The 14986-nt window shown below is 36.0% G+C and overlaps 2 protein-coding genes across 4 annotated transcripts; both read left to right on the top strand.

Annotated features, from left to right (window-relative positions):
- The first annotated feature begins 641 nt into the window (after positions 1-641).
- ildr1b (immunoglobulin-like domain containing receptor 1b) lies at positions 642-5283 on the top strand. Of its 3 annotated transcripts, XM_059500271.1 has the most exons (9): positions 644-952; positions 1032-1154; positions 1679-1849; positions 1959-2108; positions 2528-2647; positions 2731-2877; positions 3486-3611; positions 3702-4576; positions 5022-5283. In XM_059500271.1, the coding sequence occupies exons 2-9, from the start codon at positions 1097-1099 to the stop codon at positions 5058-5060; spliced, it is 1686 nt and encodes a 561-aa protein (XP_059356254.1). In that variant the 5' UTR covers positions 644-952; positions 1032-1096; the 3' UTR covers positions 5061-5283. The 3 variants fall into 3 exon arrangements, with proteins under 3 accessions (XP_059356256.1, XP_059356254.1, XP_059356255.1); XM_059500273.1 differs by lacking the exon at positions 1032-1154 and having other exon boundaries at positions 642-952; XM_059500272.1 differs by lacking the exon at positions 644-952 and having other exon boundaries at positions 959-1154.
- Positions 5284-6751: 1468 nt separating this feature from the next.
- me3 (malic enzyme 3, NADP(+)-dependent, mitochondrial) lies at positions 6752-14383 on the top strand. The gene is made up of 14 exons (XM_059500264.1): positions 6752-6937; positions 7595-7728; positions 7864-8013; positions 8192-8267; positions 8333-8494; positions 9112-9215; positions 9471-9580; positions 9686-9783; positions 9922-10035; positions 10232-10337; positions 11171-11313; positions 11438-11611; positions 11738-11836; positions 13358-14383. The coding sequence occupies exons 1-14, from the start codon at positions 6758-6760 to the stop codon at positions 13517-13519; spliced, it is 1812 nt and encodes a 603-aa protein (XP_059356247.1). The 5' UTR covers positions 6752-6757; the 3' UTR covers positions 13520-14383.
- The last annotated feature ends 603 nt before the right edge of the window (positions 14384-14986 follow it).

Here is a 14986-nt window from a genome sequence, read left to right as displayed (position 1 = left end):
TATCAGGGCATGAACACTTGGTTCTTTCGTCTTGCTTCAACATAAGAAAACAAATTCATAAGGCATTTTTTAAGTAATACAGAATCTTGGCCATGCAGGAAACTGGACAGGACACAGAAAAGGAAATGTTTCTTTCCAGGATGAGATTACAATAGCAGGAACCAATCTGATATGAGCCCTCACAGGTGTTTAGTGCTTTATGTTTACATCTCTGTATCTGTCGCTTTCTTTCACACTGTGCTATAGTTGATAGTTAATAGTTAAAGTTATTATTAACGATTAATAAAACATCCTTTCCCGCCAATAGGATGATTACACTCTTTATAGTAAACAAAAACATAACCCGCCGTATGAATATTATGTGTGATGGCAGTTTACATTAGTTTTGAAAGAACGCCGCGGCGCTCATTCAGAACTTGGAGCTGGAATTAATTTACTTTTTTTTTTACTTGTAAATTTTTGGAAAGATAGCATGATTATAATGTTACATCCTCAAACACAGTTCCTTTCTGAGAACAGTGACTAAAAACACAACGGACACAGCCGGGTTTACCTTAAGCTTGTTTGCTGGTCTCCACATCTGGTTAGATTGCCTGTTGTTGCTGGTCAGTTTTACATGGGTTTTAATTATTGTCATTACTGCAAAAAAAGAACGTTGGAAGACTTGGAATGCCCCCTAGTGGTTAAATGTTAATAACTACAGACATATTTCTTCATTCCATCAAATAAAGTAAACAACGCAAAAATCCTTTCACTTTGGGCGATGAAACATATTTACAAAAATAGAAATGTGAAAAATAATTTCAATTTTGAACAAAAATCAATGAATAACTTTAAATAAAGTAACATGACATGTTGTGCACCTGTTGGTGGGTGGGGTCTGTGACGTCATCGTGGAATGGGGAGACTTCCAAGAGCAAAGGTGTGTTTACACTGACTCGAGAGAATTGAGGTAAAATATATGGATATATTTTTACGATGACATGATGGCCAGCATACATCGTCTGTATTTGTTTGAGTCGCAAATATAGGATTTATCTGTGTCTCGGAAAATACAGAAAAAAAGAAAAAAAAAACTTCCGTGTTACCGAGAAACATGAAAGAAACTCTGAAGCTCAAGGTGTTTGCGCTCGTGCTCTGCGTATTTCCATCAGGTAAGTCGGCATTCCAAACAACTCTTAGGGTTTAAAACAGGAATATTAGGAGTTTCATTTAGTGACATACAACTAAGAATAAAGAATTTGAAACATTTCTGGTAATTCTGTAAGTTCAGTAGCGAGGGTAATCATCAACAGGTGCAAACATGACAGGCAGATAATCATAGTTACGTGATTTACAAGCTTCATAACAGCCAGAATGTTAATATTATGTTTTAATGAAACTTGATTTTTTTGTGTGTGTAAGGATTTGTAAAAAAAAAAAAAAAAAAAAAAGATTTTCAGGCCTGGAACAGGAATAGATGTAGTCTAGTTTTAAAATGTATATAGTGAATATAGTTATTTTTGTTATGCTCAGCGCTAAAAAATTTATTTTGCTGAACATGGTCCTTGACTAACTAACTAACTAACTAAATAAATCAAATGAAGTACTGTAAAAGTAATGCTAAGCTTGTCGGACAGAAAGTGTGGAGCCCTGATGCAAACAGTATGTTAATTGATCCCTCTCCCTCTATTCTCAGAGCTGTTGTCTATCCAGGTTACGGTTCCTCAAACAGAGAGACGCACGATGTTGTTTGCTTCTGTCACTCTAGGATGTGACTATTCCACTTCTGCAAACCCACAAAATGTTCTGGTCACATGGCGATACAAGTCCTTCTGTTTGGATCCAGTGCTGGAATATTACTCAGCTGGTGAGTGGTGTAGATCAACTGAATATAGAAGGCTTTTTTTTTTTTTGTCTGAATGGATTACATGTGGTGATCGATGTGGCCATGTACATTTCTTTCTTTCTTTCTTCAGCATATCAAGCAGCTCTAGGTCTGAAGCAAGACCCAGCCAATGACTGTCCAGACAGTCAGCGCACTGTCCGCATAGTGATTCAGAAAAGAGGCCTCAATGAAGCTATTTTGGGATCAGAATATCAAAATCGCAAAATATACATACAAAACAGTGAGTCTGGACATGCAGGAGCAACGACATAAATCAATGACAGTTTTTTACTAGTATAGCAGAATACTTCTATAAAATGCTTATAAAAATATCAGTTGTCAATCTCCCAATAAAAACACCCAATAAAAAATGAAGTACTCAGTGTAGGATCTTTTTATAACTATCCTAACAGGCTTCCTAAAACGTATTATCAAAAAGTAGGAAATAATTTATTACATGCTCAAAAGTTGGGTTTGAAAATCTAATTAATCAGGTCTTATCTCACATCACATAGTTATATATATATATATATATATATATATATATATATATATATATATATATATATATATATATATATATATATAGCTAATTATTTACAATGTACAATTTATGTTTTCTTGATCGAGGTTTTTAGTTTTTCTGTATGCGTTTCTCAGACGCTGACCTGGTTATCAATGAGGTGATGTGGTGGGACAATGGCATGTATTTCTGCTCCATCGATGCAGCAGGTGATGTTGTGGGAGACTCCGATAAAGAAATCAGACTCATTGTGTATCGTAAGTATCAGCACACTGAAGTCTTGTTCAAACACAAAAACATTATAGATGCTGATGCTGGTCATACCCCCTCTTCCTCTCAGACTGGCTGACTGTGCTGCTCATCGTCCTCGGTGGATTGCTCCTCCTCATACTGATTTGTATCTGCTGCTGCCAGTGCTGTCCTCAGAACTGCTGCTGCTATGTTCGTTGTCCCTGCTGTCCGCGCACTTGCTGCTGCCCAGAAGAAGGTATCCACTTGCATTGACTCTTTATTACTTTAGTATCTTTGTCTGTGCATTTATCACACCAGATAAAATGTTAAAATATTGATTTTTTTTAACATTATTCAAAGTTTTCTACTTATGCTGGATATCAGTTCTTTGAAATAAATGTCTACTGATTACAAAATCACATTCTGCATAACAATTGATTAGTTTGTCAATAATAATGCAATATATCATAAAACTTGTTTTCTTTTTTTTCTTTATGGCAATGAAAACTAAAGTATATTGACAATACTACAAAATATGCATTATATAAAAAAATATTAATAATACAAGTATTCTTTTAAATGATAATATGAATAAAAGCAACAATAATATTGATAATAAATTATAATTTAGTATTCATTATAATAATATGTGGAAAACTAATCTGTGCACTAGGAAAATACCACATAATGTACTTTATAAATAATATTATTATTATTAAGTATTATTTAAAATAATAAAACATTTCTAATAATTTGTTGTCTTGTAATACCAGGTTACTTTCTTCACTGTCCATCCTATAAAATTAAATGTTATTGAAAAAGAAAACAGTGAAATATTTCTTTCATGTTCATTTGTCTATTTAGCGGTGATGCACCACAAGATGATGCGTGATGCTCAAAAAGCAATGGTACCGTGGCTCCATGGCCAGCCCATCTATGGCCCCGTTGCCTCAAAGGCGTCTTCTCAAGCAAACCCTTTACTGTATTCAGGTCAGTATAACTTCCTTTAGTAATCTGCTTATTTATGTAGTGCTGCTTCTGATCAGTAATGACTTGACACTCATAGTTTGTCCTCCACAGGGTCTTTTTCAGAAACTCCATCCAAGCACAACCTTCCCATGGCCCCGATGGTCATTCATCCATCTCAACCTGTCCTGCCATTCGTACCTCCCCATGGATACCATGCAAACGGCAGCATAAATGGAAGTGTACGTGGTAGTAACCAGGTGTTAGATTTTCTGGAGAACCAAGTAAGAGGGATGGATATGGCTGCCCCAATGCTTCAACCTCAACATTACTACACAGAAGTCCCGTTACAAAGTCTTCCTCATCAATATGTGGCACAACCCCAATATGCAACTCCACCACCTCAACCCATACCCCACGCTGTGCCTTTATCAGCCAGGCCGCCCAGTATGTTCTCAGCCCTGGATGAGATGGGTGTCCAAGGTGTGGAGCGCAGGGTCATCCAGCTGCCTCCCATCATGGGCCGAGCGAAACCGAGCTCTCGGTGGACCAATGATGGTGGAAGACAACGGCTATCAAATCATTCCAGTGGTAGCTCAAACCGCAACGGTCATCATCGTAATGATTCCTGGAGGGAGCAGTCATCTTCACGGAGAGGGACACAGATACAGCGCAGCTACAGCGACGAGTCAGACTGGGACGACAGGCATGGAGCCCGAGGTTCATCAGGATGCAGGGGAGTTTCGGGTTCGGATAGGTCTCGTCCACGTGTTCGCAGTAAAGTGGAGCTTCTGGAGGAGCTGGAGCACGCGACAAACCGCAGAGACAGGAGCTATTCACCTTCTCCACGTAGAGGCTCCTGGAGTTCAGACGAGGGGGACAGTTTTATAAAACGGAAGCAATCTCAAGGGAGATTGTCTGAGAAACCACCAGCTTATTCTACCATTGATATTTTGCCTGGCCACAGCAGGAGGAGTGACCACCTCTCAGTAAGAATGTAGATTTATGATTTGTTCATCACTAAGAAGCTGTGATTATATACTGTGGTCTCAAAAAGCACACATTTAAAGGGAACCATTCACTCAAAAACAACCTGTATGATTTTCTTTATTCTGATAACACAAAAGAAGATATTTTTAAAAATGTCTCGGCTTGTTTGAGTTTTATCGTGTGAACAAAAACATATTCTTTAAAATAATGTTTTGTGTTCTGTAGAAGAAAGTCGTACAGCGTTGGAATGAAATGTGGGTGAATAAATGACAATTTTTATTTTTGTGTTTGAAAGTATGCTTTGGGTTTGCTGAAATGGAGATTTGAACAAAAAAAAATAGCATAGTATTTTTAAGTCACTTTTAATAAGTGTCTTCCAAATGAATAAAAATAAATGTAAATAATTGTTACGGTTTGTCTAATCATAATTTTTTTTTTTTACAGGATAAAAGCTCTCACAGTGGTATGACCGTTGTGATCTGAGTCCCTTACTTGTCCTTCATTTCTAACTTTCATTACTGATCTTTCATTACTCACCAGTCACCACCTACAAGTGAATGTCTTCTGGACTACTGTCATTGGGACCAATTGTGTACTTCAGCACAATAATTAAGCAGTAACCGCAAATGGCCTGCAAAAGACCCCTGTAATATAGTAAATACACTGTACATCTTTTTCTACTTTTTATTTTGTTTTATTTCTACTTTTAGATAGATGTTGTGTAACTTTTCACTGTACATTTTTTAATTATTAACCACAGCAAGGTTTTTGGTATTTAATATGTACAATTTGTAGATGACGTTAACATTGAAGGGACTTCAGCTGAAGGTTTAACATAAAGAACCTCTTTGGTTCATCTAGGTTCTCTGTTTACTTTTAGTTAACCTTTGTTTGGAGAAGTTTTAATGTTGATTTGGTGGTTTTCTTTGTCTTTTCACAATTTTATCCAAATACAATCCTTGGGATGATTTAGATTTGTATTTGAGTATGTAGTATGAGTACAGATGTATTGTCATTCTAACTCATAATCAAAAGCTATATGAATGGTACCAATTTCAAACAAAAACAAAATCTTCTTATTTCTCATGTGCTGATAATTTATGTAAACACTGCCTGCAATAAAGTAACCTTTTAACAGTCTTTTAAGACTTAGAGTTCTTACATTTTCCATGTTTCATTATTTAATGCAGAAACGTGTAGTTTATGTCTGTAGATTAAAAAATATATATTGTTATATCATTTCTTTGTAAAGCATATTCGAGCGTGGTAATTTGGTTTGACATACGTGATTAAGCATCTGTTTCCATTACTCATATTTGAAATGCAAGCGTTTGAATAAACAAAAAGACTGGGAAGCCAGGCATACAAAATCTTCCATTTGTATGAAAACGCCGTCATTCGCATCGCCTCGTTCTATTGGCCGCTTCTGCCCAAAAGGGGCGGGCACAATGGGTGAGCGTTGGGAAGCGAAAGCGTCAAATGTCATACAAACCGGGATCGTTTCTATCAGTAGATTTCAACATCATCTACATATAACGCGAGTCAGAGGAGACAGGCAGCAGCTCAGCGTTGGGATTAAACCTAGTGAAGCAGAAGCTGCCGGTGGACTAACGTTAGCTGTTCTCAGGTAATTACGCGGCTTTGCTACTAAACGAATGTCTCATTACAAAACAATGACAATGCTAAACCTCTCCGTGATCTGCATTTGGCCTGAAACTATATAAAAATCCTAAAACGCATTTTGATGTTAAATTAAAGATGCGTAGCGAATACAGATCGCAATGCATAATGCATTTGCGTTGATTTTTGTATTCTAAAGGTCTTGTTTACAATTGGAAAGGACGAACATGCTGAACTTGCAAAAGCTGTATTAGTCATTTTTTCCTTTGTTGCACCATGAAAGCTCTTTATAATAAAATAATTATAATGATAACCACAGTTTATGCGCCAGTTTCACTGCAGTGACAGTAAAATCATTTTGTAAGTTGGTACAGTAGCTGGACAAGTTCAAAAAACTGTTTTTACCATCTTGGTTTGTTGCTGGTCTGAGGTGGTCTACTGACTAGAAACCAGTCAACAAACCAGCATAAACTGATATTTTGTCAAACCATGCATACCAGTATAGTGAGCTTTTAAAAAGAAGATTCTCTGACCCTGAATGTTCTTATTTTTCAGGAATCATGAACTCTCTCTCGGGTAAAAGTGTGCTGGCGCTGTGCAGAGTTTTCTCCAGTCCCCTGTCTCTCCCTCCTGCTGTCTTAGGAGCAGTTAGGGTCTGTCACTCAGGTGTGAACTCCAAGGGCATGGTGCTCACCAAAAAACGAGGCTATGATATCACCAGGAACCCTGACTTAAACAAAGTAAGCATCTTTATGGATCAAGCTCTGCGTGGTCTACGTGACTAAACAGCTATTAGATTATCAGCAGCCGGTGCTTTGATTTGATTTTATAACATTTAATAATGCCAAAGTCCCCACAGATAAGAAAGTATGAAAGTGGCATTGTGAGATCTTGAATCTAAAATCAAAGTCTTCACAGACTTTGTCCCCTCTGCCAAGCATTAAGAGAAGCTCTGTATATGCTTAGGCTTCTTAAAATCAATGCAGAGTTGCAGGATATGACTCCGGGGTTTCGCTAATTTTTGTTGCAGGGTCTTGAAAATGTGTCCATTTAAATGTTACTTTGCAATTTGTATCCTGTTTGCAAAGACTTTCAAGGCAAGATGAGGGCTGGGCATGATTGAGAAGTGTAGAACTTTAAAGCCACGATGGATGGAAACTTAGACGTTAACAGTGAGCGGAGAATCCAACAGGGGAGGGTGTCCATGCTTACTTCCCATTGGTCAGAAATAAATAGATCCAACATGTGATGCATCTACCCTAAGCTGGAATGTTGCCCGGTGCAGACCCAGTTGCAGGGTGGTAATTTGTATTTAAAACAGACTGTAGGAGGAGTGCATTTTTTTTTATTTGCAGCTGTCACGTGTTGTTAATAAAGTTTTGGTGCTGTGTTAACAGGGCATGGCGTTCACCCTGGAGGAGAGGTTACAGCTGGGTATCCACGGCCTGCTGCCTCCCTGTTTCCTCTCTCAGGATGTCCAAGTGCTTCGTGTCATGAAAAGCTACGAGACACGCAGTAACCCTCTCGACAAGTAACCAAACTTCATCTGAAACATTCTGTACATACTCTATATGATCAAAGCCAGTGAAAGCTCAGTGACGATACTTTTCTTGGTCCATTTCCTATTTATACTAAATTTAAAAAATAAAACATTCTGACTCTGCAGATACATCTTGCTGATGACACTGCAGGACAGAAATGAGAAGCTTTTCTATCGTGTGTTAACCTCTGACATTGAAGAATTCATGCCTATCGTCTACACTCCTACTGTGGGCCTGGCCTGCCAGCAGTATGGCCTTGCTTTCAGAAGACCAAGGTGAAGTATATACATGCATTGCTCAGGACCTGGAACAACTTGTTTAGCCAGAGCTATTCTGAATCAAATGCTTTATAAACACTTAGACTAGTCCAACCAGTTTTTCTTAGCTGCATGGTGAACATACACTATAAGGCCCATATGATTTTGACAGTGTTTTTGTTTTTTTTTCTTGTAGAGGGTTATTTATCACTATCCATGACAAGGGGCATATTGCCACCATGCTAAACTCATGGCCGGAGGAGGACATTAAGGTTTGTTTAGAGTGATAAAGTGTCAGTGCCAGTAGATGGTTGTTTCAATGTATGTGCATTAATAGGCCATAGTGGTGACAGATGGAGAACGAATCCTGGGATTAGGAGACCTGGGCAGCTATGGAATGGGGATCCCAGTGGGCAAACTAGCTCTGTATACAGCATGTGGAGGAGTGCCACCTCAGCAGTGCCTGCCTGTACTGCTGGATGTGGGCACTGATAATCAGGTATAGTTACACCATGTTTTGAGTCTGTAATTATTTTTATTTTTTGTCTTTAAATGTTTTTGAAAGCCTCTTATGCTCTCCAAGGGTGCATTTATTTGATCAGTGAAACAGTAATATTGTGAAATATTATTACACTTTTACATCAATATAATTGTATTTTTAAAACAATATAAATGTCTTTACTGTCATTTTGATCAATTTAAAGGGTTAGTTCACCCAAAAATCAAAATTATGTCATTAATGACTCACCCTCATGTCGTTCCAAACCCGTAAGACCTTCATTTATCTTCGGAACACAGTTTAAGATATTTTAGATTTAGTCTGAGAGCTTTCTGTCCCTCCATTGAAAACGTATGTACGGTATACTGTCCATATCCAGAAAGGTATTAAAAACATCATCAAAGTAGTCCATGTGACATCAGAGGGTGAGTTAGAATTTCTTGAAGCATCGAAAATACATTTTGGTCCAAAAATAGCAAAAACTGCGACTTTATTCGGCATTGTATTGTACAACTATACTCTAATGTTCATAGGTTTCATTGGGTTTACAAACATAGTTGTCACTATTTGTAACCCTGTTGTCCTTTTTTAACCCATTTTTATTTGTTTTTGTTCAGACCCTCTTAGATGATCCCTTGTACATCGGCTTAAAGCACAAAAGAGTGAGGGGCAAAGAATACGATGACCTCATTGACGAGTTCATGCAAGCTGTCACCGACAAGTATGCCTGAAACAAAAAATTCTGAAATGAAAGATGATTTACTTACCCTTATGATTTAGTTATGTTGTTGTTCAAGTTGTACTTTTAAGCCAGATCTTTTAAGTGAATCAGTTGGTCCTGTTATTAATCTCAACTGTTTTAATGATTTGGTTCGGCAGTTCTTAAGTTAACAGTTAACTATAGGGGAAGATTATGTGTGTGAAATATTTACAGACTGTACAAACATGTCGTCACTAATGTTTTCTATGGTTTTAGGTATGGGATGAATTGTCTAATTCAGTTTGAGGATTTTGCCAACAGCAATGCCTTTCGTATTCTCAATAAATACCGCAATCGTTATTGCACCTTTAATGATGATATCCAGGGTAAGTATGCACATTATAATACCAAAACTATAAAGATTATCATTCTTTATCATGGAAAATTATAGTATTAGAGCCATAAAATTGTTCATAAAATTATCTTCTCAGGCACAGCTTCTGTTGCTGTTGCTGGGGTCCTTGCTGCTCTTAAGATTACAAAGAACAAACTCTCTGATCACAAGTTTGTATTTCAGGGAGCAGGAGAGGTAAAGTCAATTCAATTGAGAGATGCTACAAACTTTTACTGAGAAATAACAAGAAAAAGATCCATTACGAAACACTTTTAAGCTTACACCAGTTATTCCAGGATTCAGATGTGTCCTTTTTTTTTGTCACATCATCAGGCCGCCTTGGGCATTGCTCACTTATTGATAATGGCCATGGCCAAGGAAGGTGTACCTCATGCTGAGGCTGTCAAGAAAATTTGGATGGTGGATTCTAAAGGCTTAATTGTCAAGGTAACAATCAAACCCACAGTAGTTTGCCTTTTTTGGCATTTCTTTCCTACAGGGTATATTTGTCCTCCTACTCCGCATCTGAATATACAAAAGTATATATGAACAAAACATAAATTAAAGGAATATATTGTATTCGAACACCTCCAAAATGAAGCGTTGTACTAAAACTGTTATTTTGTGTCATGTGGCCCATTAGGGCAGAAGTCATCTGAACCATGAGAAGGAAGAATTTGCCCATGAGCATCCACACTTAAAGACACTAGAGGAAGTGGTGGAAACCATCAGGCCCACAGCTATCATTGGTAAGGAAGGACTGATCCCATTCTATATATAGTGTTGTTATAATATTATTTAAATATGTATCATTATAGTACTTATTAATAGTTTGAATTAGCTTTTATTTTTCAGTTTTCATTTTAATTTGAGTGAATCCATTATGTGCATTTTTTTTTTTTTTTTTTTTTTTTTTTTTTTTTTAGTAAAGTGATAATCACAATATTACTAAAACTAAACTAAAAATTAACAAAAATAAAAACCAATACAAAACCTTATAAATTACTATAATAGTAACTATATAAAAATACTAAAATAGCACTTTTTGCTTTTTAAAAATATTCACATGTAGCTTTAATTTTATTTTTAGTTTTGGTCATTTTGGTACTTCAACATTAGCATATTATAAGGTTTTTTTAAGTATGAAGATATTTAATTAAGTATATTTTTCCATTATAATATTTATATTTAATTTTTTTCAGCTTTTAGTTACTTAAAATGATTTTATTAGTTTAATTAACAATAACAACACCGTTCTTATATACACACACACATTTTATTTACATTTATTTATTAAGGTTTTTACAGAATTGACAGTGAAAACTAATTGAAGCTAATCCACCCCTGTCTCCTGTGTTTTTTTTTTATTGCTGGAATAATTCTTTTTTGCTTTTCTTAATATTTTCTATTCATCCTATGTGAATTGCAATGGCATATTGAAGCCACTAGTAGGCATAATTATAGAAAACATTTAGATTTGAGCAAAAGTCAGTATATTTCTGTTCATTATTCTAAATACAGCAAAATTGTAATATTTGAAATTATTTGAGATAATAAACACCAAACTTCAAACCATCTACAGGTGTGGCTGCCATAGGTGGTGCTTTCACTGAGAAGATCATCAAGAACATGGCCACTTACAACAAACGTCCAATTATTTTTGCTCTCAGCAATCCCACAAGCAAAGCTGAGTGCACTGCAGAGCAGTGTTACACACTTACTGAGGTAATACTCACTAAAATCTAATGGATGAAACTGGCTGAAGAGGTCTTTACTAAAACAATCACATAAAGCATCCCATAAAGCAAGTTTTTGACATCAGTTTAAAGGGCATGTGTGTGTATCACAGGGAAGGGGCATATTTGCCAGTGGAAGCCCCTTTAAAAAGGTCACTTTGGCAGATGGGCGCAGCTTCTACCCTGGCCAGGGAAACAATGCTTATGTGTTCCCCGGAGTAGCATTGGGGGTCATCGCCTGTGGTGTTCGTCACATCTCAGATGACATTTTCCTTACTACAGCAGAGGTATACGAGCATGAAGAGTCAAGAGCCAACAATAAAAAAAGTGATTGTGTGTTCTGGGCAAAAACCCTTGATTGCAAATTAATTTCCAGAGCGAAAGCTAAATTTAGGGCTTTGATTTCACTCTAGGCGATTTCTGACATGGTTACTGAGGAGCATCTGGCTGAGGGCAGACTGTACCCTCCTCTGAACACCATCAGAGAAGTGTCCTTCAAAATTGCTGTTAAGGTCAGTAGCCATTCTCATATGTAGAGGATGATTACCACAAGAACAGGTCTTATTAGCCAACTCTACATTTTGGCACTTGTAAGAAATATGGAATGAGATCATGCTAAATTAAGAGATTTATTAAAATAGCAAAGTAGGTTAAAAGAGCTGTCAGGTCAGATAACAGGGCTGTACAGTGCACAGTCACTTTTTCATGATTGCACTAGTGCTAGTGTACTAAAAATCATTAACCTAAATTAAATTAAAAATCTCTATTAATCTTAAAAATCTAAATTTGTTACCTGACAGAACAACATGGTTGAAATTGTTTTATTAAATTCAGATATACAATTCAGCATCCATTAAATATGGAATGAAGACATGCTAAATATAGAGTTCAATTAATGTAGCAATTTACACTACGTAATAATTGATGCAGTAAATTGATCAAAAGTGACACTAAAGACTTATACAATGTTACAAAATATTAAAATGTATATATATCCTGCAGGGATGTGAATTTTTTTTTTTTTAACGGATTTTCTTATTTTCTGACCTCTGAGGGACAACCCATGTGATTCGTGTAACGATCAGATTTTTTTATTTAATTTTATTTTTATTTATTTATTTATGTATTTTTGGTTACTGATTGATCATTGAAATCGCACAAATGGCCTTAAAGGGTTACTCCACCCCAAATGAAAATTTTGTTATTAATCAGTTAAGATATTTAAGATATTTTGGATGAAAACCTGAGGATGAAAACAGAGGAGACTGTTGACAAAAGAATTATTGAATTCAATATAAGATAAAACTTTTAATGTGCTAAAATATATATTTTTAATAATGTTTGAGAGAGGGGGGTTCGAGTGTTCCCAGGTTTGCGCATGCAACAAGTGGGCAGGCAATATGCTAATGTTTCACATTGACCTCAACATAAAATGGCTTGGAATTTGTTTTAAAAATGACTCGTTTAAATTATTCAGTCGACTCTTTCTTTTGAGAGACAAAAACATTACACACGGTGCACTTTAAGATTTACAACTTTGCAAGATATTTTCATTCACTTAGAGCTGTTACACAGTGCATATGAGAGGTAATTTTCCAAAATCCATAATAGGTGCACTTTAAGTTGTAATAATATCTCGCAGTATCACTGCATTTACTGCATTTGTAATCAAATAAACTCAGACTTGCTGTTTTTTTTTATATGTTAGCACTAATGTTAGTGAGCAAAAATCAGCACAGAATCAAACATTGAAAAATCCTCTCAATAATCAGTTTCAAGAAAAACTACTGAATGTCTAGAAAAGACTTGATGACATTAAGTTTGTAAACTTTATAGCATACTGTAAATTATATTCCCTGTAATACCAATAAACGTCATCACAAATGAATGAAACTTATCACAAATGGATGAATTAAAATAGATGAAAAATTTTGCATAGGTTTTTAATATTAAACTGTGGCTAATCTGTCACACTGTTTTCCGTTCACTCAATATGTTTCATAATTTCTTCCCAAACCCCTCTTTTTCTTCAGATTGTGGACCATGCCTACAAACAGGGCATTGCCTCCTGGTATCCTGAACCCAAAGATAAAGAGGCCTTTGTTTTATCCCAAGTCTATAACTCTGACTACGACTCCTTCACTCTGGATTCATACAGCTGGCCCAAGGATGCCATGAAAGTTCAGAACGTCTAGATGATTCATCCACAGCCCACTAAAAAAATATGATCATTTCACGTCACATGCCTTATTACTCTGTTCATAATCATATGATGATATACACTCCAGCTCCAGTCCACCCAATCCTTAAACCATAGCTGCTCCCACTGACTTGACACAAGATGAACTGTATCCGCTGAGGGCTTACAGCGATTAAAGTATGCAGTGTTCATTCAAGCTCAAATTGTCTTCAGAACAGTGATTCAGTTTAAAAGGAAATATGCAGCTGTGTAAAGCAGTAACAAGCACTTTCCCAGTTAATCAGGCTACTGAATTAGTGATCTTCTCCAGTTTATTAGTTAGCATTCTGTCAGTAATTTCTTTTATTTCTAACTAGTTATCCACTCCAAATATTTAGCGTTCCTGGAAATACAAATATCAATGTAGGGAGAAACTATTTTTGTACAGCGACTGCCACTTGGAAATAACTCTGACTCCCCTGGTTAAATGTTTGTATGAAAAGGGATTTTCGTTTGGGAGGTTAGCTAAAGTAGGTATCCAGTTGACTGCAGTGTGAACTGACTCCTCTTGCAACTCAATTTTTTTACAAGTTGTCTATGCCAAAGTTTATCTAATTTTAAATGTATTATTGTCATGTATCAATGAATACTGGAAATTGTTAGCTTGAGTATATCAGTTTATTTAAGTGTCCACCTGAAAAGCAAGCTATATACTGTATGTGTTCATTGCAGCGTGTGGAATTGTTTTTAACATTACTCCTTATTTTGAAATTAGCTTAGCTTATTAGTAACGCACAAATTATGGAATTATATTTTCAGATATTCAAGGAGATTTTTAAGGGACTGTGACTTTTAAATAAATGTAAAAAAAATAAATAAATGGGTTTTATGTTTTTTTAATGAGAATGAGCTGCTATCTTGGCCTATAGTTTTTCTTTTCATGCATATGTATATACATGATCAATTACTCTAATACTCAATTAATTTGTATAATTTTCATTGTTATGTTTTATTGCCTTAGAGTGTAGTTGGACCTTCAAGTCCCACTCATTAGTCCAGAGAGGGAGAGCTGTAGTGGGTGAAACTTGAACAATGTCAAGCTCTGCAGTGAGCACATTTTCACTTTTGAAGAAAGTCCATATGGTGACATTGGTGGAATCGATAAATCAGAGACATCTATAAGAATAGATGATGTATGCTTGAGTTTATTTTGAAGTCTGCATGAACCGGAAATTGCTGACGATTTTATTGTGACATATTTCTAACAATAATAATACGCTCTCAATAATAATACATTAACACCAGATATGAACTCAAAGCAAACAGGTTTCCAGAAGCAACTTTTGAGCATATACAGCTGCCTTAAGGGGGTTTACTTTAAATAGTTTTATTATTATGAGGTCTTCTTTCTGGCCCTAGAATATGAGAATTATTAGGGCCCCCATAAATGTTTTGCTGGGGTTAGAGCAATTGGAATAAATAA

Source organism: Carassius carassius, chromosome 19, assembly GCF_963082965.1.
Source record: "Carassius carassius chromosome 19, fCarCar2.1, whole genome shotgun sequence".
Classification (NCBI taxonomy): Eukaryota; Metazoa; Chordata; class Actinopteri; order Cypriniformes; family Cyprinidae; genus Carassius; species Carassius carassius.
Note: the sequence above shows the minus strand (reverse complement) of the source record. Positions and strands in the feature narration are given on the sequence as shown.

Bases quoted from the DNA above. Each gene is read 5' to 3' on its own strand.
- ildr1b (XM_059500271.1), top strand. From the start codon at position 1,097: ATGAAAGAAACTCTGAAGCTCAAGGTGTTTGCGCTCGTGCTCTGCGTA. The intron at 1,155-1,678 runs GTAAGTCGGCAT...CTCTATTCTCAG, and splicing joins GCTCTGCGTATTTCCATCAG to AGCTGTTGTCTATCCAGGTT. The intron at 2,878-3,485 runs GTATCCACTTGC...TTGTCTATTTAG, and splicing joins TTGCTGCTGCCCAGAAGAAG to CGGTGATGCACCACAAGATG.
- me3 (XM_059500264.1), top strand. From the start codon at position 6,758: ATGAACTCTCTCTCGGGTAAAAGTGTGCTGGCGCTGTGCAGAGTTTTC. The intron at 10,036-10,231 runs GTAACAATCAAA...GTGGCCCATTAG, and splicing joins CTAAAGGCTTAATTGTCAAG to GGCAGAAGTCATCTGAACCA. The intron at 11,837-13,357 runs GTCAGTAGCCAT...CTTTTTCTTCAG, and splicing joins CCTTCAAAATTGCTGTTAAG to ATTGTGGACCATGCCTACAA.